Raw genomic sequence first — 25,974 nt, 5'->3', positions numbered from 1 at the left:
CATTAAATCTAAATTTCTTTGATGCATGTAAACAAATTCCGAAAGGTTCATATGCCAACATTGCTGCCAGAAATAGCAGTTCTTCCTTACCAATCAATTCTAATCAGAATGAGCAATCTTATCAAGTAATTCCAAATCAATCAGCTTCATCATCAAAGAAATTCTCCTCACAAATGTTCTTCAGCAGTAATAACCCAGAAAAAATAAATTTTAAGCGACACCGGCCAAGTTCTCCCAATCCTTTGGAATCAGCTAGAAAAGAAATACTTTCTCAAGAAAATATTCCTAGACAAAAAGGTGGTATTTATAATACGTCTAAATATACAGAGCATACAAATACAACAAACTTGCAAACACAAGGAGTACCATCACAATTAAATAATGTAATTTTAGAATTGGTTCTTAATATAATTAGTTCATTAAAACTCACTGAAAATTTAGACAAATCAAAAACAGAGATTACACAACATATTAATAAATACTTAAGTACGGCAGCGATCTCACAAGAAGACTTACTATTTCAAACATCATGTCAGACACAACTAACCCTATAAACTTTTTACAATGGAACTGTCGCTCAGCAGTTTCTAATAAACCAAATTTAGAAGCCTTACTTATTCAAAAAAATGTATATGTGGCCATGTTATCAGAAACATGGTTTAAACCAGAAAAATTTTATAACTTCTCAGGATATAATTGTTTTAGATCTGATCGCCCTGATGGGTACGGAGGCACAGCAATTTTAATTAAAAATAAAATAATTACAGAAGAGGTAAATTTATTGGATAATTATAATTTTACTTATAATTGCATAGCTGTTAAACTTACGTGTATCAAGAAACCTATACATATAATATCCGTATATAAAGAACCAGGTATTAGAGTAACGGTTGAAGAATGGGTCAATTTTTTTCAACACATTCCTTCTCCATTCATCATTGGTGGAGACTTCAACGCTCACAACATGGCATGGGGTTGCGAAAATAATGATACTCACGGTAAAGTTTTATTAGAGGCGATAGAACAATGTAATCTATTATACTTAAATGATGGTTCTCCAACTCTTGCACTAACTTCCAGCCCATCAGCAATCGATATAACAATATGTACCCAGGACATTGTATCTAAATTAACTTGGTCTGTTATTCAAGATCCACATGGTTCTGATCATCTACCCTTGATCATCGCCTTGGAAAACTCGGAACAATCAATACAACCTGGTGACAATACACACAAAAGATGGAATTTGCATAAAGCAGATTGGAATTTGTATTCATCGAACTTTTATTCGGGAAAACAACCACAAACTTATGAAGAATTAGTTGCCGAAATAAACCGATGCGCAACCATTTCAATTCCAAAATCATACAACAATAACAAATATCCTACAAACAAGCTACCAAAACCATGGTGGGATAATAACTGCGAATCAGCTGCAAATAACCGCAAAACAGCATATAGACGTTATAAAACAAATCCTAATCTTCACAATCTAATTGAATACAAAAAATTAGATGCCTTAGCAAAGAAAACTTTTAAAATTAGAAAAAAACAAACTTGGATAAATTACTGCGAAAGCTTAAACTCCAACACTCCAATCAGCGACGTCTGGAAGAAAGTAAATCGCTACAAAAACCGAAAGCAGTCCAATCAACTTCCGATAAACACCGAAGCTGCATGGATAGAAGATTTCCATTTCAAGATTTCACCTCCTTGGGTTCCAAGTCAAATAAATGAAGCTACAGTTACCGTACCCAGAGAAAACTTCAATCTAGAGAAACCATTTGAATTATGGGAATTAAATCATGGACTCAAGCAAAATAATAGTTCATCTCCAGGGATGGACTGTATATCATATTCTATGCTATATTTTCTACCTACAGAATACAAACTATCATTACTACAAATTTTTAACACTATATGGCAAAACAAAAATTTAATTCCCAAAGCATGGAAGGACTATATTGTATTACCTATAAAAAAACCAGGAAAGCCAGATAACAAAGTTGAATCTTACAGACCTATATCTTTAAGTTCCTGTATACTAAAAACTCTAGAGAGATTAATCAAAAATCGGCTTGAATACTGGCTTGAGTCCGAAGATATCCTTCCCAAATCTCAGTACGGCTTTCGAAAATCCAGATCTACACAAGATGCTCTCACTTCCCTAGTCTCTTCTTTACAGGTCAATTTTACAAATCAGGCGTCGACAGCTGCAGCATTTATAGATGTAACTTCAGCGTTTGATAACATCAATTTAGACATTCTTTATAAAAAATTAGTAGATCTTGGAATGCCAGTTAAAATTTCAAATTTCATTGTATCCTTGTACAAGAATAGATGGACTTACTTAAAAATAAACGAGAACCTTTTACCACCAAGGTTAACGAGTATAGGTATACCACAGGGTAGTATTTTAAGTCCACTTCTTTTTTCATTGTACAATATAGATTTAGAACACATAGTACCTCCACAATCTAATATTTTACAATTTGCAGATGATGTTGTGTTGTACACCTCCCATTCTTCTCTAGACATTTGTAGACGTCAACTTGAATTTACATTAGATTGTGTAAAAAATGATTACCATTCTCTAGGTTTATCCATATCAACGACAAAGACCGAAATTTGTTTTTTCTCCAAAAAACGCCAAATTCCTCAAGGCACCTTCAAATTAGGTAGAATAGAATTTCCGATAAAAAATTGTGTTAAATATCTTGGGACGTATTTGGATCGTAAATTGTTATGGAAGGATCAAATTCATTATATTATAAAGAAATCAGAAAATTCTATGAATATCCTTAGAGCTTTTTGTAGAATCGGTTGGGGAGCTGACCCGAATATTGCATTGCTATTCTATCGCTCAATGATTCGACCAATTTTCGACTATAGTTTTCATTTATATGGGTCTGCGTCAACAGGATATCTTAATAAAGTTGAAATCCAAAGGAATAAATGTTTGAGACTCTGTCTCGGTTACTTAAAATCTACTCCTATTACTATTATTGAGATTGAAGCTAAGGAACCACCACTTACTCTACGTAGACAGATTTGTACAGATAAGTTTGTAGCTAGAGCTATTTCAAAAAACGTCAGCTACTTAAGGACTATTCGTAACTTGAATATATTAGATTTAAGCCACAAATATTGGTGTACTAAAAAAACCCCCATATACGTTGAAAGCTATAGGAAATTGACAATGTAGATAGATAGATAGATAGATACATTTATTTCCTTTTAAAATTTTACAATTTTATGGAAAGGGTGAGAACAAATATTTCGTTCCTTTTTTTTTTTTCCCTTTTCATCCCAAGAAACACACAATATGTTTATTTTAGGGATAAACAAAAGAAAGAAATAAATAAAAAAAAAAAAAAAAAAAAAAAAAAAAAAAAAACAACGAGTTATATAAGAATTAATTAAAGATACAAAGTATAATTTACGTATTTAACTATTCATTTATGATGAAAGACCTAAGTTTTAGAACATTCCAGATATAGCCAGCTATTATTTTAGCTGAATACACTGTAATGTTATTTAAGGTATGAGTTACAGTATCAATATCGGCTATATAATTAATGGATGATTGTTTCATACAAGAATATATTGGACAATCAAAAAGTATATGTTCAATTGTTTCTAACTCCTTATTGTTACAAATAGTACAGATTTCATTAGGATTAATTTTATATGTAGAATCCTTATAAGTGAACGTTAAGCAGAATGAATTACATAATCGAAGCTGTGCAATAGTTCTTGTAATCTGGATGGGCATTTTTAGGCATAAGTATTTTTGACTTAATTCGGAAAGAGCTAGGTGTTTATATAAGGGGAGAAAATTGGATTGCTGACAAAGAGAAATATCTAATTCTGAGAGCTTATTTTTAAATTTGATTAACAAGGCTTTTCTATTCAGTTGTAGGGAATGAAGGGAGAGATTATTCCAAATAGGTTCAGCATCAATAAAAGTAAAAAGTGATTTTACCTGCGCTGCCCAGTTATACCTGCTATCGGTCTCCATCAGTTGTAGTTGACGAAAAAAGCACATTTTGGGGTAACGGGAATCGTCCATCATATAAATTTTCTTTAACCAGTTTAGTGTCCACTTGAATATATTATACAAGAGTTTGACTCTGCCGCATTCCACTCTGACTATGCAACCGGGTGTGGATATGGGAAGCATAAGAATTCGTTTTAGGAATTGTACTTGAACTTGTTCGAGAACATCTACATAACGGAGTGCCCATACAGAAATACAATTGGAGATTGTACTTGTTACTAATGCATCAAAAAGTTGTAGCCTCGTTTGCATGCAGTCAATTTTAAGTTTAGCTAGAACAGGTATAAGTGCTCCAGTTGCTTGTTTAGCTTTCGCATTACTCACATCTGCCATTTCACGGAATAGAGACGAAGAGGCAAAAGTCACTCCAAGGTAATTATAGGTGTTAGTTAATAGAATGGGATATTGATTGAAAGTGAATTTAATATTATTTTTTAAGTTATAAGGACCCCTAGAGAAACACATAATTTTAGTTTTAGCAGTATTGACAGTAAGTTTGTTTTGTTTGCAGTAATCCTCCAACATTTTTAATTTTTTTGATATATCGATCTCCGAGTGACCTAATATTACCAAATCGTCAGCGTATAAAAGCATAAGAGTTTCATTTACGTTATTAACATTGATGCCTTCTGCTCCGCGGCTTTTAAAAAAATCTTCGATGTCTGCAAGAAATAACGCAAATAACAAGGGACTGAGGACTTCTCCCTGTAACACGCCCTCACAAATGTTAAACGATTTAGTATATTGCTCGTCAGCATTAACCCTAAAGGTAGCATTAGAATAGAAAGATTTAAGTAGAAGTACAATTTTAGAGCTAATACCCAAAGCAAAAAGTTTAGACCAGAGCAACGCGTGGTTAATGCAATCAAAAGCCCGCTTAAAGTCAACAAACAATACAAATAGCTTGCGCTTTTTAAATCGGAGACGAAATTGAATGATGGATGTAAGAGTATAGACATTATCGTAACAACCACGTTCTTTACGAAAACCAGATTGGGATTCGGGAAGTATATTAAACGATTCTACCCAATTGACTAAACGGTTCAAAATAATTTGCATGAATACTTTAGTAATGCAGTTTACTAAAGCAATTCCCCTGTAATTGGAAGGATCGTTAGAGGGACCTTTTTTGTGGAGCATTTTTAGAGTAATTTTCGACCAACTATTAGGAAAAGTGGAAGTGTTGAAGATAGTATTGAAAAATGAGTTAAGGTATAAGATCCAGTTATTTGGTAAGTATTTGTAAAACTCATAGGGAATATTATCAGATCCTGGAGCTTTGTTGTTTTGACAGGAATTTAAAGCTAAGTAAATTTCATTGGTGGTAATAGGATTATCAAAATACGGATTCCTCGCATCGAAATAGAGGGTTGTGTCCACTATCCCGGCTCCCATAATTTCAGAGTAGAATGTTTCCCATGTTGCAGCAGGTAAAGATATGTAACTATTTGAAATATTTCGAGCTCTTTTAATATGAAACCAAAAAGTTTTTGAATCAGTAGAGTTGGAAATATTACCAATAATATTTTGTTGAAATTCAGTTTTTTTTACTTTTAATAATTTTTTATACTCTGCTTTAATAATTAAGTATTCGTTTTTAGTTTGATTTGAGAAATTGTTTTGTTGACAAATTTTGAGTTTACTTTTAACTGATTTCTTTAGATCTCTACATTGACAATCATACCACGGTTTGTGTTTATTAGGTCTGTTAGGAGCGATTATACTTTTTGACAGCCCAAGATTATCAGCTGTTTTATAAATATTATCCAACAGGTTTTTGTTTGCCATTTCGACATCATGAATTATGTGCACCCCCGCCGAATTTTGCATGTTTAGTTTATAAGACAAAACTAAAGATTCATTTAACTTAAAAATAGTTTTATTTTTTATTATAGTTTCTTTCATAGGTGAGAGATACGTTTGAGTTATAAAGCATGAAACAGGAAAGTGGTCTGATAAAGTACACGTTGTATTTACGTAAACATCATTAACAAAGTGCAAATGTGAGTTATTTACCCAAACTAAATCTATTGTACTCTTGCCCATAGGGCCGACGAAAGTAAATTTTGCAGGCCGATCAGAAATACACCTACCATTTAACAGACAGAACCCGTTAAAATTCATGAAATCAAGAAGGCATCTACCTTTTGCATTAATTACAGTATCTAAACTTTGTCTCTCGTCAAAAAAAATTTGTGTTTTCAAATATTTCAGGAGGGGATACGTCATTGTCTGAAACACGGGAGTTAAAGTCTCCTCCAATAATTATAGGTGTATCATTAAATTTCTCTAAAATATTAGATAACACCTCCTGAAATAGTGACAATAAATATTCAATACTTAGACTAGGTTTAAAATAAACGTTACAGACTACAAATTTATAATTATTGCTAGATATTAAACAAAAGATCCACCAAGGTGATTTATCAATACAAACAGAAGAAAGGTTGGGATTACAAAAAATTGATAGACCACCGCTAGCCCTACCCAAGGATTTTTCTTTTATGGCAACTAAACTGGCACATGAGTAAGTAGATAAATAATTTGAAAATTTTATATTTTCGGTAATAACCCATGTTTCCGATAAACAAAGAATGGGTATATCATTGAAATCACTTAAAAAGTCATTAACACTATTAATTCCTTGTGAGTTCCAAAAAACAATGTGTACTGATTGCTATTCAGATTTCGAGGAGGCAGGTTTTACAACTTTTAGGCCAGACTCTCGGTTAGGTGAAGACTCTTCCTCGCGAACTCTTTTGTTGGATAGTATTTGAACGATTTGCGGAACTCCATAAACATATTTAATAGTGAGATTTGTTTCAGTTTTTAATCGTAACTCTAGTTCTGCACGTAAATCATTTAGATGTTGACGCTGTTTAGGTGTCATATCAGAGGTTATCTTAACTGAAGGATATAAATTACGAGAAATATTCTTCTTGTTTCTCAAAACGTCCAATGCAGCCTTAGGAGTCCCAAAAATAACACGATAAAGACGAGGTTTGTTATTATTAGTATTTTTTCCAAGACGATAGCCGGACTGGATACAATTCGCAGAATTCGGAGATAAGTGCGTAATTACTTCTTTAATTATGCGAGCGTCATCTTCGGGTGATCTTTCAGGAACTCCCAGGAGTAGGACGTTCTTTTCCCGCTTCAAACGCTGAGTAGTTTCGTAATATATATCATCTTGTGACGGAGTTGGAGAGTTCACTAGTTTTTCCAAGGAACTAACTTTTTCACGAAGAAGATTATTTTCATCACGAAGAGCGGATACATCCTTCATGCAGTTTTCAAGCATTTGTGATTGTGTAGAAAACTTGTTATTTAATTCTGTCACAGAATTTGTGAGAATGGATAATTTGTCCATAAGTAAATCAAACTGATGGTTGCTGAGTAGCGAGGCTGAAGACATAGATGGTTCATTCTGAAGAGTAATGTTATTCGGAGAGGGTCTACAGGTATTACAATGCCAGTTCTCAAATGATACGGATGTTTCATTGCAACCATTTAATTCTGATCGAGCACATCTTTTATGGCATAATTTGTTGCAACTTAGACAAGAGACCTGGCTATCGATCTCCATTAACAAATTATTGCAATATAAGCACAGAGATTTTGAAGACATTCTTCTAATGAGGTGCAGGTTTATGTTTTTTTGAAGTTGTTAATTAAACTAATGTATGTAGTAGATCCAAAAAAGACTTACTGTTTGATTAATTAAAAACAATCAATGGCACGAAACTATATATTTTAGAGAGCAATTGTAAACACGTCTGTACACCACGGACTTTCAGTTCTCACTGATTATTAGATGCCTTAGCAAAGAAAACTTTTAAAATTAGAAAAAAACAAACTTGGATAAATTACTGCGAAAGCTTAAACTCCAACACTCCAATCAGCGACGTCTGGAAGAAAGTAAATCGCTACAAAAACCGAAAGCAGTCCAATCAACTTCCGATAAACACCGAAGCTGCATGGATAGAAGATTTCCATTTCAAGATTTCACCTCCTTGGGTTCCAAGTCAAATAAATGAAGCTACAGTTACCGTACCCAGAGAAAACTTCAATCTAGAGAAACCATTTGAATTATGGGAATTAAATCATGGACTCAAGCAAAATAATAGTTCATCTCCAGGGATGGACTGTATATCATATTCTATGCTATATTTTCTACCTACAGAATACAAACTATCATTACTACAAATTTTTAACACTATATGGCAAAACAAAAATTTAATTCCCAAAGCATGGAAGGACTATATTGTATTACCTATAAAAAAACCAGGAAAGCCAGATAACAAAGTTGAATCTTACAGACCTATATCTTTAAGTTCCTGTATACTAAAAACTCTAGAGAGATTAATCAAAAATCGGCTTGAATACTGGCTTGAGTCCGAAGATATCCTTCCCAAATCTCAGTACGGCTTTCGAAAATCCAGATCTACACAAGATGCTCTCACTTCCCTAGTCTCTTCTTTACAGGTCAATTTTACAAATCAGGCGTCGACAGCTGCAGCATTTATAGATGTAACTTCAGCGTTTGATAACATCAATTTAGACATTCTTTATAAAAAATTAGTAGATCTTGGAATGCCAGTTAAAATTTCAAATTTCATTGTATCCTTGTACAAGAATAGATGGACTTACTTAAAAATAAACGAGAACCTTTTACCACCAAGGTTAACGAGTATAGGTATACCACAGGGTAGTATTTTAAGTCCACTTCTTTTTTCATTGTACAATATAGATTTAGAACACATAGTACCTCCACAATCTAATATTTTACAATTTGCAGATGATGTTGTGTTGTACACCTCCCATTCTTCTCTAGACATTTGTAGACGTCAACTTGAATTTACATTAGATTGTGTAAAAAATGATTACCATTCTCTAGGTTTATCCATATCAACGACAAAGACCGAAATTTGTTTTTTCTCCAAAAAACGCCAAATTCCTCAAGGCACCTTCAAATTAGGTAGAATAGAATTTCCGATAAAAAATTGTGTTAAATATCTTGGGACGTATTTGGATCGTAAATTGTTATGGAAGGATCAAATTCATTATATTATAAAGAAATCAGAAAATTCTATGAATATCCTTAGAGCTTTTTGTAGAATCGGTTGGGGAGCTGACCCGAATATTGCATTGCTATTCTATCGCTCAATGATTCGACCAATTTTCGACTATAGTTTTCATTTATATGGGTCTGCGTCAACAGGATATCTTAATAAAGTTGAAATCCAAAGGAATAAATGTTTGAGACTCTGTCTCGGTTACTTAAAATCTACTCCTATTACTATTATTGAGATTGAAGCTAAGGAACCACCACTTACTCTACGTAGACAGATTTGTACAGATAAGTTTGTAGCTAGAGCTATTTCAAAAAACGTCAGCTACTTAAGGACTATTCGTAACTTGAATATATTAGATTTAAGCCACAAATATTGGTGTACTAAAAAAACCCCCATATACGTTGAAAGCTATAGGAAATTGACAATGTATGAACACCAAATATACAAAAATAAAATACCTCCAATTTACACTAAACCTCCTGAAACTCTCTTTTCCAAGATAATACAAACAAATTACATGGATTCAAACCTTCCAGGCAGTATTATCAACAAAATAATTAAAGACAAGTGGCCTATGTTTCAATATATTTTTACTGACGGCTCCAAAATTCAAAATAGAACCGGAAGTGCAATATATCACTGGAATTCTGAATACAAAGAATCATGCCGATTGCCTAATGAAGCTTCAATATATACTGCCGAATTATCAGCTTTATTACTTGCGCTAAAATATATAGCCTCTGTTGGTATGGACAATTATATCATTTTCACCGATTGTAGAAGTATTGTGGACAAACTCACTTCTATCCAATCGACAAAAAGTCTAAACCACATTGAGATAGAAATTAAGAGTCTATATTATGATATTACTTCCTTGGGCAGTTCAATTATTATTTGTTGGGTTAAAGGACATTCTGGAATATTTGGAAATGAAGAAGTCGACAAATTAGCTAAATCCGCAGCTTTAACCAAACGAAACATAAACAACATACTTCTACCAGTAACCGATATAGATAATATCAGTAAAAACCATTGCAAACAAAATTGGCAACGTGTATATAACCAAAGTACAACGGGAATAAATTTTAGAAATTGCCAACCACTAATTCCCAATGAGAGATGGTTTAAACAAGAATCAAATAGGCTATTTATAAAAACAATAAACAGAATGAGGTCAAATCACGCACTAACCCCAGCATACAAACACAGCATAGGTATCAGTGATAACCCATATTGCGCCTGTGGTGGAATGGGAGATCTACAGCACCTAATATTGGAGTGTGGACAGTACAGACAAAATATTAAAGTGATGTATGAAAAGTTAATTGATCTAAATTGTCCTTTACCTGTCAATTTAAACGAAATTCTTTTTCCAAAAAATAAGCAGACGTTAAAATGTCTTTACGAATATGTAACGTCCTGTAAATTTAAATTTTAAATAGGCTTAGATAATAAAATTAAAAATTGTAAAAATATCACACAAAATTGAAAAATGTATTCATTAATATATTATAACACCCTGTAAATTTAGATAATAAGTAGGCTTAGATATTAACTTAAAATTGTTATTGTAATACCATACAAAAAAAAAACAAATAGTCTGGCTAATTGGCTATGTCAAAGCCATTAATAAATAAAAAAAAAAATGATAGTCGTGACGTCAAAACGTCAAAAAAAGTTTTCCAAACACGTTATGTCTAGGTACACGCTAAAATGTACGCAAATAAAAAAGTTAAATTTCATCAAGCTAGTGACTATTTAGCGTGGGCAGTGACTGTATATTTTGATACACGCTATTTTGATATGTTTAGTGTTTGTTTGATAGAAAAATATTTGTTATGACGTTTAATTCTACCTAACTTTTTTATTTGCGTACACGTTAGCGTATACCTAGACACAACGTGTTTGGAAAAAATTTGACGTTTTGACGTCACACTATCACGGTCCATTGTGAGGTATTCTACTACTAAAGGGTACTCTTGCTTTAAGTCGGTAGGACACACCGTTTTCTAGAAAAATCACCGTTTTAAAGTTTATCGTTTTGGGATTTTAAAAAATAATTGAAACAATTTTTCAAAAAAAAAACGATGTACACTGCGCGTCATAAAAAACGGGCACCCTAAAAAATGGGTCAATTTTGATGTCGCGTATCTCCTAAACCTGTTGTCCGATTTAAGTGATTTTTTGAATATGTTATAGCCTTATTCTTTGTCAACATCCCTGTAATAATATTTTTGCTAAACAGGTAAATTTTCATTATATACCGGGTGTACGAATCAAACTGTGTTTTTTTCTCAAAGTTCGCAACACCCTGTGGAATATTCTAGCATTTATAAAATATTGAAATTAAAACCCAACTATAGCCTCAGGTTTTCTTAACATTCTGTTTTTTGTCATTCGCTTATGTTGGATAATACAAAAGTTATGTACTTGAACAACTAGCAATGTTCGTTTTCAGTACAGGGTGTTTCCAAACAAGTAATTCTGCATTAAAAAATAACGACAGTTTCCTTGATAATCGTATGTCCGCAAATGCGTCGTTTCCGAGATACGGGATGTTGAATTTTTTCTTACAAATTGACGATTTATTTATTGCTTTAAAACCGGTTGAGATATGCAAATGAAATTTGGTAGGTTTTAAGAGATAGTTATTGCGAATTTTTTGACTTTCAATTAAGAATTTTATATTCACTATTATTATTGGCGTGCATACCGGTAATATGACCGATCATATAAATCTGGGTTTTTGAAAAAAATGATCATTGCAATTTTGCTTCGTTATTCAATTTTAAAAATATTTCGGAATATACAAGTGCAAGTTACTTTTAACGTTATCTGGTAAAAAATTGTTTCTAAATTAGCTAAAAGTATAAAAAATTAAAATATATATCTGTGTTCTTTTTAAAATTGCCGGTGTGTATATAAGGTGTTAGTAAATAAGTATGACAAACTTTAAGGGGTAATTCTACATGAAAAAATAATGACAGTTGCTCTATAAATGTATGTCCGCAAATGCTTCGTTTCCGAGATACGGGGTGTTGAAATTTTTATCTCAAACTGCCAATTTTTTTATTGCTCTAAGACCGTTTGAGCTATGAAAATTAAATTTGGTGGGTTGTAAGAGGTAGTTATTGCACATATTTTGACATACAAATTACAATGTTTGTATTCATCATTGGCGCACCTACAGGTAATGGTCTGAATTTTTTTAAAGAAAAAAATAGTATGCCACTGAGATATTTCTTTGTATTCCACGTTTAATTTATGATAAAGAACCTTTCTTGTGTTTTTTCATATGGTGCATCGTTTTTATGCAAAAAAATAAAACATCTTCGCGCGTATTTCTATTTTTCATTTCTTAATACATTATCAAGAACTCTCCAATATAATAATACCAAACTAGAACAATAACAGTAAATATTAATAAAAAAAACTAACTAGATGCAAAGCTACAACAAATGTTCAAAATTACCTCCTTTAAAAGTTACAGAGTAATTTTATATTCACCATTGGCGCGTGTACGGGTAATGGTCTAACCAAATCTCATTTTCCATAGCTCAAACGGTCTTAGAGCAATAAAAAATTGGCAGCTTGAAATAAAAATTGCAACACCCCGTATCTCGGAAACGAAGCATTTGCGGACATACGTTTATCGAGCAAACTGCCATTATTTTTTCATGTTAAAAATTACTCCTTAAAATTTTTCATACTTATTTACTAACACCCTGTATATTATACGAGAAGTGAAACATTTAAGTATGATCATTTTCATTTTATTGGATCCGATCCAATAAAATTTATTCTATTTATCTCCATTTCTTTGAAAAAACTCTTTAAATTGTTCTCATTCCAGTTATACTTGTATTTTTCAGAAACAAGAGGCGGTACCACATTTATCTCAACTCCACGTAATATACGCATTTACTCGTATTCATGTCGTTCTGTGACTTTTACTATATAACTTTTTGAAAAAGAAGAAATATAAATGTTTTATTCGTTCGTGACTTTAAAAGGACTCTCGCTTAATGCGACAAGAGTCTAATTGGAAACTTGAGTTTGCTTCGTGAATATTAAATTATTTATGATCACTTTGTACTCGTGTTTGAACAACCAAATATAATACAGCTGACGATTTATTTATTGCTCTAAAACCGGTTAAGATATGCAAATGAAATTTGGTACGTTTTAAGAGGTAGTTATTGCGCATTTTTTTTAATACAATTAAGAATTTTATATTCACCAACATGCCTCTCCTATCCCCATTTTTATCTGGTACGTAGTACGTCCGATAATCTTTCCTTAACTTCTATGGGCCATTTCTTCATTTATATTAGATCATTGGGGGGGCGAGATTTGTCATCATTTTTATTTTCCCATAGTTTATCTTTAAACCAACTCTCCGTGTTATTTGCTGTAGTTGTTGTAGCATAACTCTGGCTCCTTTTTTGACAACAATGTCATCGGCATATACAACGATGTTAATACCCACTTCACTATAATTGGTTAAATGCGTACTCCATGATTGTTATAAATGGTGACAAAATACCTCCCTGCCGCACCTCTCTGCCAGTTTTTATCTTCTCAGTCATGCAATGAAGGTTTGCAGATATTGTTGCATTTTCCTGTATATTTCGAATAATTGTCGCATAGTTATAGCCTATTCTGCTTTCCGATAATGCTTTTAAGGTAGTTTCTTAGCTTTTTAAGCGGTTATATAGGAAGCTAGAAGTAAGTAAGCAAGGCGTTTTAACGAAAAGAATTGGCTGGTTGGGAAATGTGCCAAGGCCAAGAATAATAAGAGACATGTTAAGATGATATACAAAGAGCATGTGTTGCAAATTGCAGACTGCTATGGACAAAAAAAAGGAGACAATAATTATTGGAAAATTACGCATTATATTTACATCATTATAGCCACATAAGATCGACAAAAAGTAAAATAAATAAAAGAAACTACATACACATAATGTTATCGTAGTGTTCTTTTAAATTTCAAAATTACTTACATTGTAAAATATTGAATGAAATAATTGGTTAAGAATATACAGCTATATGCTCGTAGAAGTCGATGTACCTGCTAATTTCATGGTGAGAAGATCAACTACAGACCACCTATTCATTTTATCTCAGTGAATTAAGAAAAAAAAAATGGACAAGGATCATACGAGCTGTTTGTCGATCTAAGAAGGGCGTGTGATATTAAACCTCAAAATATTCATATAGAGCTCCATAAGCAAATTATCGTGCTACTATATCTTAAGAAATCGGATTATTATTAATTTCAGCCATAAAAATTATTTTATATGAATATACAGGGAAGCCATGTCATGAGGAACTCTAAATACTCCTCCCTCGCAAAGAAGCCTCTATGGATAATAACAATTGGCCATTAAAAAGTGTCTACTCCCGTTGTTTAATAATCCTATATACAGGATGAGTTGTGAATAGAAATAACTTTCGAATTGAAACGTGAGTTCCTATACTTAACCCTTAAACGCCCAACCTTTTTTAGGTTCCATGTACGCCCAAGGGTGGGTAAAAAATGTCCACCTCGAAAAAAGCTAATATATTTATTGAGAGTTGTTAGAAATTGATACTTAAGAATCTTATATTTAACAAACACAGCACCTTCTAAAACATTAATATAAAAAATTTAAAAACCTTACAACAAAATTCCAATGTACATCAAAATAAACATACCATTAAAAGCCAGTAATTTAGATTTGTCGATTTTCTCCACATTCTTCCTTTCAGCCTCCTCATTGGTGGATAATTTTCTCGATTATGTAATTATACGTCGATAATTATATGGATTATGTTCCTACCAACGAGAAATTATATAGAAACCTTTGGTAACAAGTTTTACCAAGGGTGTACTTTTTATGCCCTCCCATATTTAACTCAAGATATTACTTTTATTTTCAAAAATATCAGTAGGACCAAATTAACATTCGACGAAGGGCTGTCTTTTTAAAAATAAATAATTTTTGTAAAATTTTTAAACACGTAATAAATATGTTACAAGGGAATACGCATTAGGTGGACATTTTTTACCCACCCTTGGGCGTTTAAGGGTTAAATGCAGGATCTTCCAAACAATTTCCACAACTTGAGGTATAAACCACGATACGTATTACGATAAAAATATTATTACTTTCCACTAATAGATAAAACAATTTACAATTTTTGTAAATTTACCTGTTAAATCATCGGAGTCCACGTCCCTTCTTACTAGCGCAGCAACAGTTTGAGCTGCAGGTAGTGACCATGCACATACATGGAGAACTGAACTCAAACTTCTCATTTTTTCTGGGGGCCATGAAAGTCCCACTCGGGCTACCCACCATGCACAGAGACAAACCCACCTGTAATTAAAAAAACTTATATTATTAACAACTCCTAATAGGAAACTAAATATGGATATTAAGATTATAGAGACAAAACATCTATTCACTACTCTCTAAATACCTTATCTTAAAGAAGTCAAAAGCATGAAGCTTAGTAGAACGTCAATAATCCGGATTAATTGGGACCGGACCCCATCCGGATTATCAAATTATCCGGATTATCGAAATTACCTCAAAAAAAGGCCAGTATACACATTAAAGTACAACAAACGTTTTAAAATTTTATAAAAATCCACGAGGAAAAACATTTCCTGTAGTTGGCTGTATACCATTACAAAAACATAAAATCTTTTATAAAAGGTATATTTGTTAAAATCCCGATACAGAGCTACATCAAAGACATTATAGTTTTCAATTAGACAAGGCGGAAACGGCGGGTTCGTTGGGAAAAATATTCCCATGAGATTTTTTTGCATAATCACATTCGTGAGACATCCCAGAATAAGGTTCAAGAAGTCACCCACGTGAAAAGTGGGCCAATTTTTTTTTAACAATTCTTATTTAATCAAATTGCAAGAATCAATATTTTTGGCCCGAACAATTTTTTCTTTAATTTTTTGGAGCATTCTGGACAAAAAAGGTCTCTTCTTATAATTTTTCTCTAAAGTGGATCGTTTTCGACTTATAAGCAATTTAAAATTGAAAAAAAAAACGAAAAATGGCGATTTTTAAGGCTTAATAACTCAGTTAAAAGTTATTACTATGAAAGTCAATATATGACTAAATCAAAGTTTAAAGCCCCCCCTACAAGATCCTGAAGAAATTTTTGTCATTATTTTATTACTAAGCTGTTATTTTTAAGTAATAATAATAAGCGCCATGCACGTGTGCGGCAGCTGTAAATGCTGAGTGTGAGAGAGAAGCCATTCCAGCAGGCCAATTGTGCATCTTACTCGCACTCACCTTTACAACCGCGTCAATACGATCTAACCGCTCATTGTTATTAATTAAAAATAACAGCTTAGTAGTAAATTAATGACACATATTTCTTCAGGATCATGTAGCGGCGACTTTAAACTTTGATTTAGTCACTTTCTGACTTTCATAATAATAATTTTTAACCGAGTTATCAAGTCTTAAAAATGGCCATTTTCGCGTTTTTCAAATTTTAAATTGCTTATAACTCGCAAAAGATCAACTTTAGAGAAAAATTATAGACCTTTTTTGTCCAGAATGGTCCAAAAAACCTAAAAAAAATTAGTCCGGGCCAAAAACGTTGATTTTTACAATTTGATTAAAAAAAAATTGGCCCACTTTTCACGTGGGCGACTTCTTGAACCTTATTCTGGGATGTCTCACGAATGTGATTATGCAAAAATATCTCATGGGAATATTTTTCCCAACGAACCCGCCGTTTCCGTCTTGTCTAAATCGGTTGACCAATCATCGGTTGACAAAATGTGTATAACCAGATAAAATTATGCAAAGTATTTAAAATTTTGACTAAGGTTAAAAAAAGTTATAGGTTATACTCACTCAGAATCTAACATGCTAACCACCAAAGAAAAAAATATTTGGGTATAAACCCTTTATAATTAATCCGTCATAGGACCATATGAAAATGATGTGGTTTTGAACATGGATGTATAAAATATCCAATGTTTCACGCTCGAGGTACCATGGAGCTCAATTTGACTAGTTCACATCATGACTGTATGGAAGCAAGTGACTTTGATAGCGGAAATTCTGAATGAGGACATGACAGGAATGACAGTTCCACAGGAAGTTATAATTTCACTGTTGGTTTTGTGATATTTATTGTAAAGTTTGTTAAATTATTAACAATAAAAACAGTCGTTCCCACTGTGGTAAATAGTCTATTAAAATGAAAATAGACTTGATGTGAATGTTAGAATATTGTAATGAAAGAAATAGGCAAACCACATTACACGTAAGACCGAAAATTTAATAAACGTTATCAAGCCCTTTATATGTGAATATCTAGGGCTCAGAAAAGCAATTTTATGTTTATTTAAAGTTATCAGTTTTATTAGAATGATTGGAAGTTGTTGTAGTATGTGGAAGTAGTATGTGGAAGTACTAAATAATACTTAATACTAAGTAATAAATATCACAAAACCAACAGTGAAATTATAACTTCCTGTGGAACTGTCATTCCTGTCATGGCATCATTCAGATTTTCCGTTATCAAAGTCACTTGCTTCCCTACAGTCATGATGTGAACTAGTCAAATTGAGCTCCATGGTACCTCGAGCGTGAAACATTGGATACTTTATACATCCATGTTCAAAACCACATCATTTTCATATGTTTCTATGACGGATTAATTATAAAGGGTTTATACCCAAATATTTTTTACTTTGATGGTTAGCATGTTAGATTCTGAGTGAGTATAACCTATAACTTTTTATAACCTTAGTCAAAATTTTAAATACTTTGCATCATTTTATCTGGTTATACACATTTTAGGAATACACTGATGATGATCGGTCAACCGATTGAAAACTAGTTATGTCTTTGATGTAGTAACAAATATACCTTTTATAAAGGATTTTATGTTTTCTCTTGTACAGTAAAGTGTCTAGAGGTGAAATTAATCAAAACATTTTTTTATGTTTAAACACTGTATTGTAATTAATTTATAATAGCAATTTATAATGTAGCCCTGTATAGAGATTTTAACAAATATACCTTTTATAAAGGATTTTATGTTTTCTCTTGTACAGTAAAGTGTCTAGAGGTGAAATTAATCAAAACAATTTTTTATGTTTAAACACTGTATTGTAATTAATTTATAATAGCACCATGTGTACAGTAAAAACATCAGACACTATTTGGGCTTTTAAAAAAATGTGTAAAATATTTTTGAACTGCGGTAGAGGTTCGTTTTCGCAGCGAAGTTCTTAATTTATTTTAAAAGAATCAGATATTTTTGCTAGATACAAATCCGGATTATTGACGGTCCGGATTTTTGACGTCCGGATTATGGACGTTCTACTGTAAGCATTTTAAATAAAAGATAATCTTCCCAGCCCAAGAAGATAAAATATAATCTTTGAACCCTCCATAAGGCAATATAATTAGAAAGTCAGTCAGTTATTCAAAAATCTAATTTTTAAACAATTTTAAACAATCCTACAATCGGCATGCCCAACACCGATTAAACAATTTAAGAGCGTAGGCGCGAAATTTCGGGTCAATGATATTTAAATACATTCATTTTTTCAAATCCTGAAAAAACTAATAAGTAATTTTAAAAAATTTTATCGCAGGATGAAAGGTTACATTATTACCGAGGGCCGAAGGTCCCTTAGAATAAACAAAAACTTCTTTTGAATGAGATATTTGAAATTAAAAATCACACTCAATTTTCTCTTTTTTTTTCACCCCCGTAACTTATTAAAATAAACATTATAGAGTTTTAAGGGCCTTTCGGCCCTCGGCAATAATGTAATCTTTCATTATGCGTTTAAATTTCTCAAAAATATTTATTCGGTTTCTCAGGATTTGAAAAAAATTAATGTATTTAAATAGCATTGGCCCGAAATTTTGCGTCTACGCTCTTACATTAACAGACTTTTTTAAACCATGAAAATTTACTTCTCTTGCGAAGAGAATGAAACCAAAAAACTCTTTTAAGTACATATTGACAAAGCACCTGTACAGCAATTTGAAAATGATTTACATATTAATTTCTCAAATATGATATACAAGGAGAATTTATTAACTAATATTTTTTAACAACGGCCGGAGGAAAATATTTCAAAACGCCCCAAGTAAACCCTGAAAACAATTAGTCTAGGAACCGAAGCTTTTCACCTCGTAATATTTACAGAATTGATCGATTTGCTTGAAAATTTGAGAATAAGTAGTGGATAATCCAAGGATCAAAATCTATATGATGACGAAAGTCGCTTTTACCATGGGGGTGGTTGCCATCCCATCTGGGGGGTTGACATTTTTTATTATATTTTGACTGCAAAAGTTGATAAAAACGTTCATTCTAAGCAAAAAATGTTCTATACATTTTTTTTGATCAAATTAATAGTTTTCGATTTATTCGCTATCTGAAGTGTTAGTTTTATATCGAAAAATCAATGTTTTTCGATAATACTCATTTACGATTCACTCAATTTTTGCCGTAGTAAAAATTTTTTCAAATCAAGTTCTTTGGAATTAAATTACCCACAATTTCATATTTAAACATTTTTTCGTATCTCTGATGCTAATCTTTATATTCTGAAGAAAATGACATTTTTTACCAAACTACAAAAATTCGTAATTCGCTTTTAGCTCCAGTTTTTTAAAAACTAATCCTTCTAAGCCAGTCAAACTTCTAGAATCTACTTAAAATACATAAATAAAGAAGAATGAATAAGGCCAATGACTAAAAACACCGCTAACTTACATTATTAGATATGCTTCCAATTGGATTTCTCCTTATTTTTTCAAAAAAATACGTTGATATTTTAACCGTAACTTTTTTATTTTTTATTTTAGAAAGTTTGGTAAAAAAGAATTTTGTAGGTTTTTACAATATTTATAAGCCTAATAATATTAAATCTTTTTAAATTCCTCAGTCGCAAAAAGAGGTGACTTTGAAAGGGTGGGTAAAGGTGGTTTTTGCATGTTATTACAAGTTTTAATTGTCAATAGCTCACTCAATTTTTACCGTAGAAAAAATGTTTGCAAATCAGGTTCTTGGGAATTAAATAAGCTATAATTTCATATTTAAACATTTTTTCGTATCACTGATGCTTATCTTTCTATTCTGAAGAAAAAGCCATTTTTTCCAAACTACAAAAATTCGTTATTAGTTTTTCACTCCATTTTTTTTAAACTAATCATTCTAAGGCAGTCAAACTGCTAGATCCTATTAATAATGAATAAATAAAAAAGACCAAATAAGGTCAATGACTAATTTTAATTAGGGTGGTGATTAGGAGGTTGCTTCCGATCACTTATTCGCTGAAAAAAAATAGGGACTGACATTATTTTCATTATAAGTCACTTAGTGAAAGTAACTAAGTTATCCTCGAAAAAATGCATAGTTTTCCCGACTTTTGACTTTCAAAGAATAATATTTAGCATTTGACGAAGAAGAGCTAATATAATAAAGTATATCTCGATTACTATTGGTCTTAAAGAAAATAAAAAAAACGGTTTTGTTTATTTTTTTAAAAGGTACACTTTTGTTAAGTAAAGTTGTTTTGATAAAACGACAACTTTTGGAGTTATTAGCAGAAAACTGATTAAAACATTGATTTTGTCGATATAAAACTAACACTCTCGATAGCGAATAAATCTAAAACTATTAATTTTATCAAAAAAATGTATAGAAAGTTTTTTGCTTAGAATGAATGTTTTTGTCAACTTTTGTGGTTAAAATATAATAAAAAATTTCCATCCTGAGATGGGGTGGCAACCACCCCCATAATAAAAGTGCCTTTCAGCATCATATAGATTTTGATCCTTGCTTAAATTTTCAAGCAAATCGATCCATTCTGTAAAAATTGCGAGGTCTTGTCCTATTTTAAGCTTCATTGCTGGGACTAAATAATGTAACATTAAAAAACCAAAGCCTATATAGTCCAGAAAGCCACTGCGCATCCGCTAGGAAAAATATTCTAATTCGGATTCTTTGCACAATCTTACTCAAAAAGGACTCCTTTTAACAAATTTGCATGTTGCCAGGACCAAAAAGTGGTCAAAAATTTTTTAAACGTTTTTTTTTTGTTTGTTTCCTAAAATTATTTTTTTTGCACGGAAAAAAGTTTTTTTATGTTTTTTGGATCATTCCAAAGAGAAAAGGTCTTTAGTGACTTTTCTCTAAAAATGATAGTTTTTGACATATAAGCGATTAAAAATTGAAAAATTGCGAAATCGGCCATTTTTATCCCTCAAAAACTATGTGAAAAGCTGAAAATTTGAATGTTGCCAAGGTAGGTAGATATTCTTTAAACATCGATTGATGAAATTCCGGAGAGTTCTTTGCAATACAATATTTAAAACTCCTTTGTTTTTTAATTGCTAATCAAGCGTGCACGACACTATTTTCCACCGACAGTATGGTGCAAATGAAAGGAATAAATTCGTTATTTCGTAACCCGGCGACTTTAAGGAAAAATCCCGAAACAGGTCGATTTTTATTTTTAAGTTATGATATTGTGGCATATATGGTATACTAGTGACGTCATCCATCTGGACGTGATGACGTAATCGATGATTTTTTTAAATGAGAATAGGGGTCGTGTGCTAACTCATTTGAAAGGTTCTTCAATTCTCTATTCAGTAATATAAACATTTACATAATTATTTATACAGGGTGTCCAAAAAATTTTTATTAAATTAAATTATTTGACAAAAAAATAAGTAGAAGGGCACCCTGTATAAAAAATTATGTAAGTGTTTATATTACTTGATAGAGAATTGAAGAACCTTTCAAACCAGCTACCACACGACCCCTATTATCATTTAAAAAAATCATCGATTACGTCATCTCGCAGACGGATGACGTCACTAGTATACCATATATGCCACAATATCATAACTTAAAAATAAAAATCGACCTGTTTCGGGATTTTTCCTTAAAGTCGCCGGGTTACGAAATAACGAATTTATTCCTTTCATTTGCACCATACTGTCGGTGGAAAATAGTGTCGTGCACGCTTGATTAGCAATTAAAAAACAAAGGAGTTTTAAATATTGTATTGCAAAGAACTCTCCGGAATTTCATCAATCGATGTTTAAAGAATATCTACCTACCTTGGCAACATTCAAATTTTCAGTTTTTCACATAGTCTTTGAGGGTTAAAAATGGCCGAATTCGCAATTTTTCAATTTTTAATCGCTTATATGTCAAAAACTATCATTTTTAGAAAAAAGTCACTAAAGACCTTTTCTGTTTGGAATGATCCAAAAAACCTAAAAAAACTTTTTTCCATGCAATAAAAATAATTTTAGGAAAAAAACAAAAAAAAAAACGTTTAAAAATTTTTTGACCACTTTTTGGTCCTGGCAACATGGAAATTTGTTAAAAGGAGTCCTTTTTGAGTAAGATTGTGCAAAAAATCCGAATTAGAATATTTTTCCTAGCGGATGCGCAGTGGCTTTCTGGACTAATACTCGATCCAATAGTTTATACATATCAAAAATGAATAACAATTTTCAATTAGTCTTTTACTTTATACATATAGTATTTATTGAATTGAAATAGCCTGAAATATTCTCGTTTACTATTTTTAAAGATATGTATAGGAGCGGATAATTCTTTTCATTTTATATCCATTTTTTTAATTTAAACTTCGAACCTTCATTTACTTTTTATTCAGAGATTTTTCCGTTGTTGATCTTACTTCTAGTCGTCAGTTTGAAACCTGAATGAATTCTAATAATTATTATCTATCATCTACATATTATGTTTATTTCTATTGATTTTCGCTTTCATTTCCTGTCTGGTCTGGTCTCTATGGTGAATTACCTTTTTTATTTTACAGATGTTGCAATTTAAACTCAATACATTTTATGCGCTATAAACCAGCATCAATTTGAACACTTGTGTTCGCGACTATCAATGGAAGGTGTGTTACTGATGCAAGTGAATGAACTCTTTGTTCATTCATTCGTATTAACAACAAAGTAACAAATGAGATTATAAACTTTAATTATTCTTTACCATAGGAGATGAGGTTTTAGTTCATTAATCATGCTGCATTAATAAAATTGGTATTGTTTATTATCATAGTTACTGACCAATATAAATTAGAAGCCTGATAGGATTTGCTTTACATGTACCGTTCATTACATGTGATCAAATATTTATGCTCTAACAAAAATTATGTGCTCTCTCTGAATCATTTCGTTGTTGTTATTTTTTTCTCTTATCGCTTGTTGGTCTCTCAGGTAGTCTAGACATGTTTATAGTCTCTAATTTCGCGTTATTGAATCATCTAGTATTCTATCAATGTAGGATTGCCCAAACACTGGAAATAGTATTTACTGACTTATGAGTACAAATGTATGTACTGACTTATGAGTACAAATGTATGTATCTCTTTTCATTTCATACTTCGCATGTTGATTTATATACAGAATGATTAACTTACGACGGAGTTTGACTTCAGCGTTATCAGGAGAGGCAGAGAAAAAAGTTTTATACCTCTAAGAAAAAAGGCAGGTTTAGTTAGATCAAGGGATCTAGCTGGCCATAGATCTGATATATTTCTCTCTATCCATCGCCTCAGTCTTATCGTCTAGAACTTATCGTCTAGTCTAGTTAACCACTAATTCCCTGTTTTCTCCTAAAAAAACTATGGTTCAACTACATAATCTGCAACAATACCGCTAATACATTCAGCGGCCCTCTTGTTTGAGAAACAATCACAAGAGCAAAAGGATTTTTGTCGCCTCTACCCTCCAAATACGATATTATCAAAAAAGTATCTTTTTTATAAATTTTTCTTTGTACCCATTGGCTACACCTCCTCAAAAAAAGAAACAAGAAAGTAATATTTTAGATAAATATCGTTTAGAACTTTTGAGGAGTTATGCGTGTGGCTGGCCTCCACACCATGTAAAACTTTAGAGCCTAGAAACCCCAACGGGCGACCATGGCCCTCCATGGGCTGTCAGCGGTCACCGATGATGATGATGATGACCCATTGGCTACAAGTTGTTTTTTACCGTTAATCCTAAGTTAATCGTCATCATATTCATATAATATTTGGTATAACTGAATGAAATAAGATATGTGTTATATTTTTGAAAGTATTTTTTGTACTCTGTATACTTGAAACTGGATCTTCTGCAGCTACTAAAAACATATCGATTTTATACTTTTATGTACTTTCTGCAGCAGCAATACTTTTTTTCTCCCTTTCTCCCATAAGCCACAATACACACAACCAAACTTATATGGAATCACCATGTATTTCAAAACAATATTTATTTCTTTTGAAAAAACTTGTTATTGTTGTGAAGAATAAAGGCTTTTATTGAAAATAAACAAATCGATAAGACAATCAGATAGTACATCGGTATTTGCTTGAGTTGCAAATTGAATGAAAATAAATAAACTATCTTTTGCGTCCAAAAACGAAAATATGCCTCATGTGGGGTTATAGAACTTACAACGGGGAAAGATTATTGGTCTTGTGGAGCAAGTAATATTCTCAAAGGGACATTGCTGCAGAGCTGGGCGTAACACAGCGTTTTGTCCAAAACCTGTGCTAGGTAAGAGGAACTAGGAAAGCTCAAAAATAAGGCAAGGAAAAGTCGCCAAAAAGTAATAACGGCTCGCCAAGATCGTTTAATTGTCCAATCAGCTGGAAGACACCCAACCATTTCTCACCTGCAGCTCCAAAGGTAGCTTTTGGAAGCTACAGGTGTAACTGTTTCAGTTGAAACGACAAGAAGAAGACTTCGTGCCAAGAAGTATACAGCAGGAGACAGTTATGGGTTACCGAGTTATGCAGGCAGCACAAGATTAATCGCCTAAATTGGTGTCTTTACCACCAAAATTGGAACATTGGGAATTGACAAAATGTGCTATTTTCAGAAAGTCAGGTTTTGTGTAAAATCAGATGAACAACGAAATCGCGTACTTAGAGGTCGAGGAAGACAAGTAAGTACGAAAACTGTCAGATCTGTTCACAAATATAAAAGGGGAAGTGTAATGTTCTGGAGAGGAATTGTGATCCATAAAAAAACCTTAATTTTCATCCAATCAACTTTAACTGCTCACAGGTAAAGTTCTTCTCAAAGGCTTTTTTCAGTGTGACGCAAGTGACAGAAAAAAAGGCACGTCCGTGATACATACACATCTATAACATTTATTCCAGTTGTTGATAGATGGCGCTATAATCGGAAAAGAAATGATTTAGGTTTACCGATTTACTGATTATTTACCTATTACATATCTATACAACTATAATTTAAAGTTCTTCTCAGTCTTTCAGTGTGTCATTAATGATGTAATATATGATTTTAATAATGTAGAGAATCATATTATCATAGCATGACATTTTAATTAAAACTGACAGTTGTCAGAATCGTAATCGTAATTTGGTAAAAAAACCAATCAATTGTGTTTATTTGATTTATAAAAAGGTATGTTCTTTGATTTGTATAGTTTTATAAATTGTACAGATTATAGTCGTATAGATACTTAATACATAAATAATTTTTTGTTCAGTTATAGCGCCATCTATCAACAACTACAATAAATGCTATAAATGATTCTAATCACGGACGTACCTTTTTTCTGTCACTTCCAACTTAATGCGTTAGAAAAAAATCGAAAAACTGTGAAGCACTGAAAGATGCCTATGACATGGAGAATATGTTGATAACTAAAGCTCGGATTTATAGGCAACAAAAATTGAAGAAAAAGGCGCCTATATAGGCAAAGATTTTTATTAAAAAAGGCAGGAATATTAACATTTAGGCAAAATATAGGCAATAAAGGAATATA

The 25,974-nt window shown here is 32.1% G+C and overlaps 1 protein-coding gene across 1 annotated transcript in view; it reads right to left on the bottom strand.

Annotated features, from left to right (window-relative positions):
• LOC114332221 (frizzled-4-like) overlaps positions 1 to 25,974 on the bottom strand; it is a 266,152-nt gene that overhangs the window by 49,751 nt on the left and 190,427 nt on the right. The window contains exon 3 of the mRNA XM_028281981.2: positions 15,334 to 15,500. Within this exon, the coding sequence (XP_028137782.2) occupies positions 15,334 to 15,500 (167 nt within the window). The remainder of the gene's footprint in view (positions 1 to 15,333; positions 15,501 to 25,974) is intronic.

The sequence above is a fragment of the Diabrotica virgifera genome, chromosome 6 (assembly GCF_917563875.1).
Source record: "Diabrotica virgifera virgifera chromosome 6, PGI_DIABVI_V3a".
Lineage (NCBI taxonomy): Eukaryota > Metazoa > Arthropoda > Insecta > Coleoptera > Chrysomelidae > Diabrotica > Diabrotica virgifera.
Note: the sequence above shows the minus strand (reverse complement) of the source record. Positions and strands in the feature narration are given on the sequence as shown.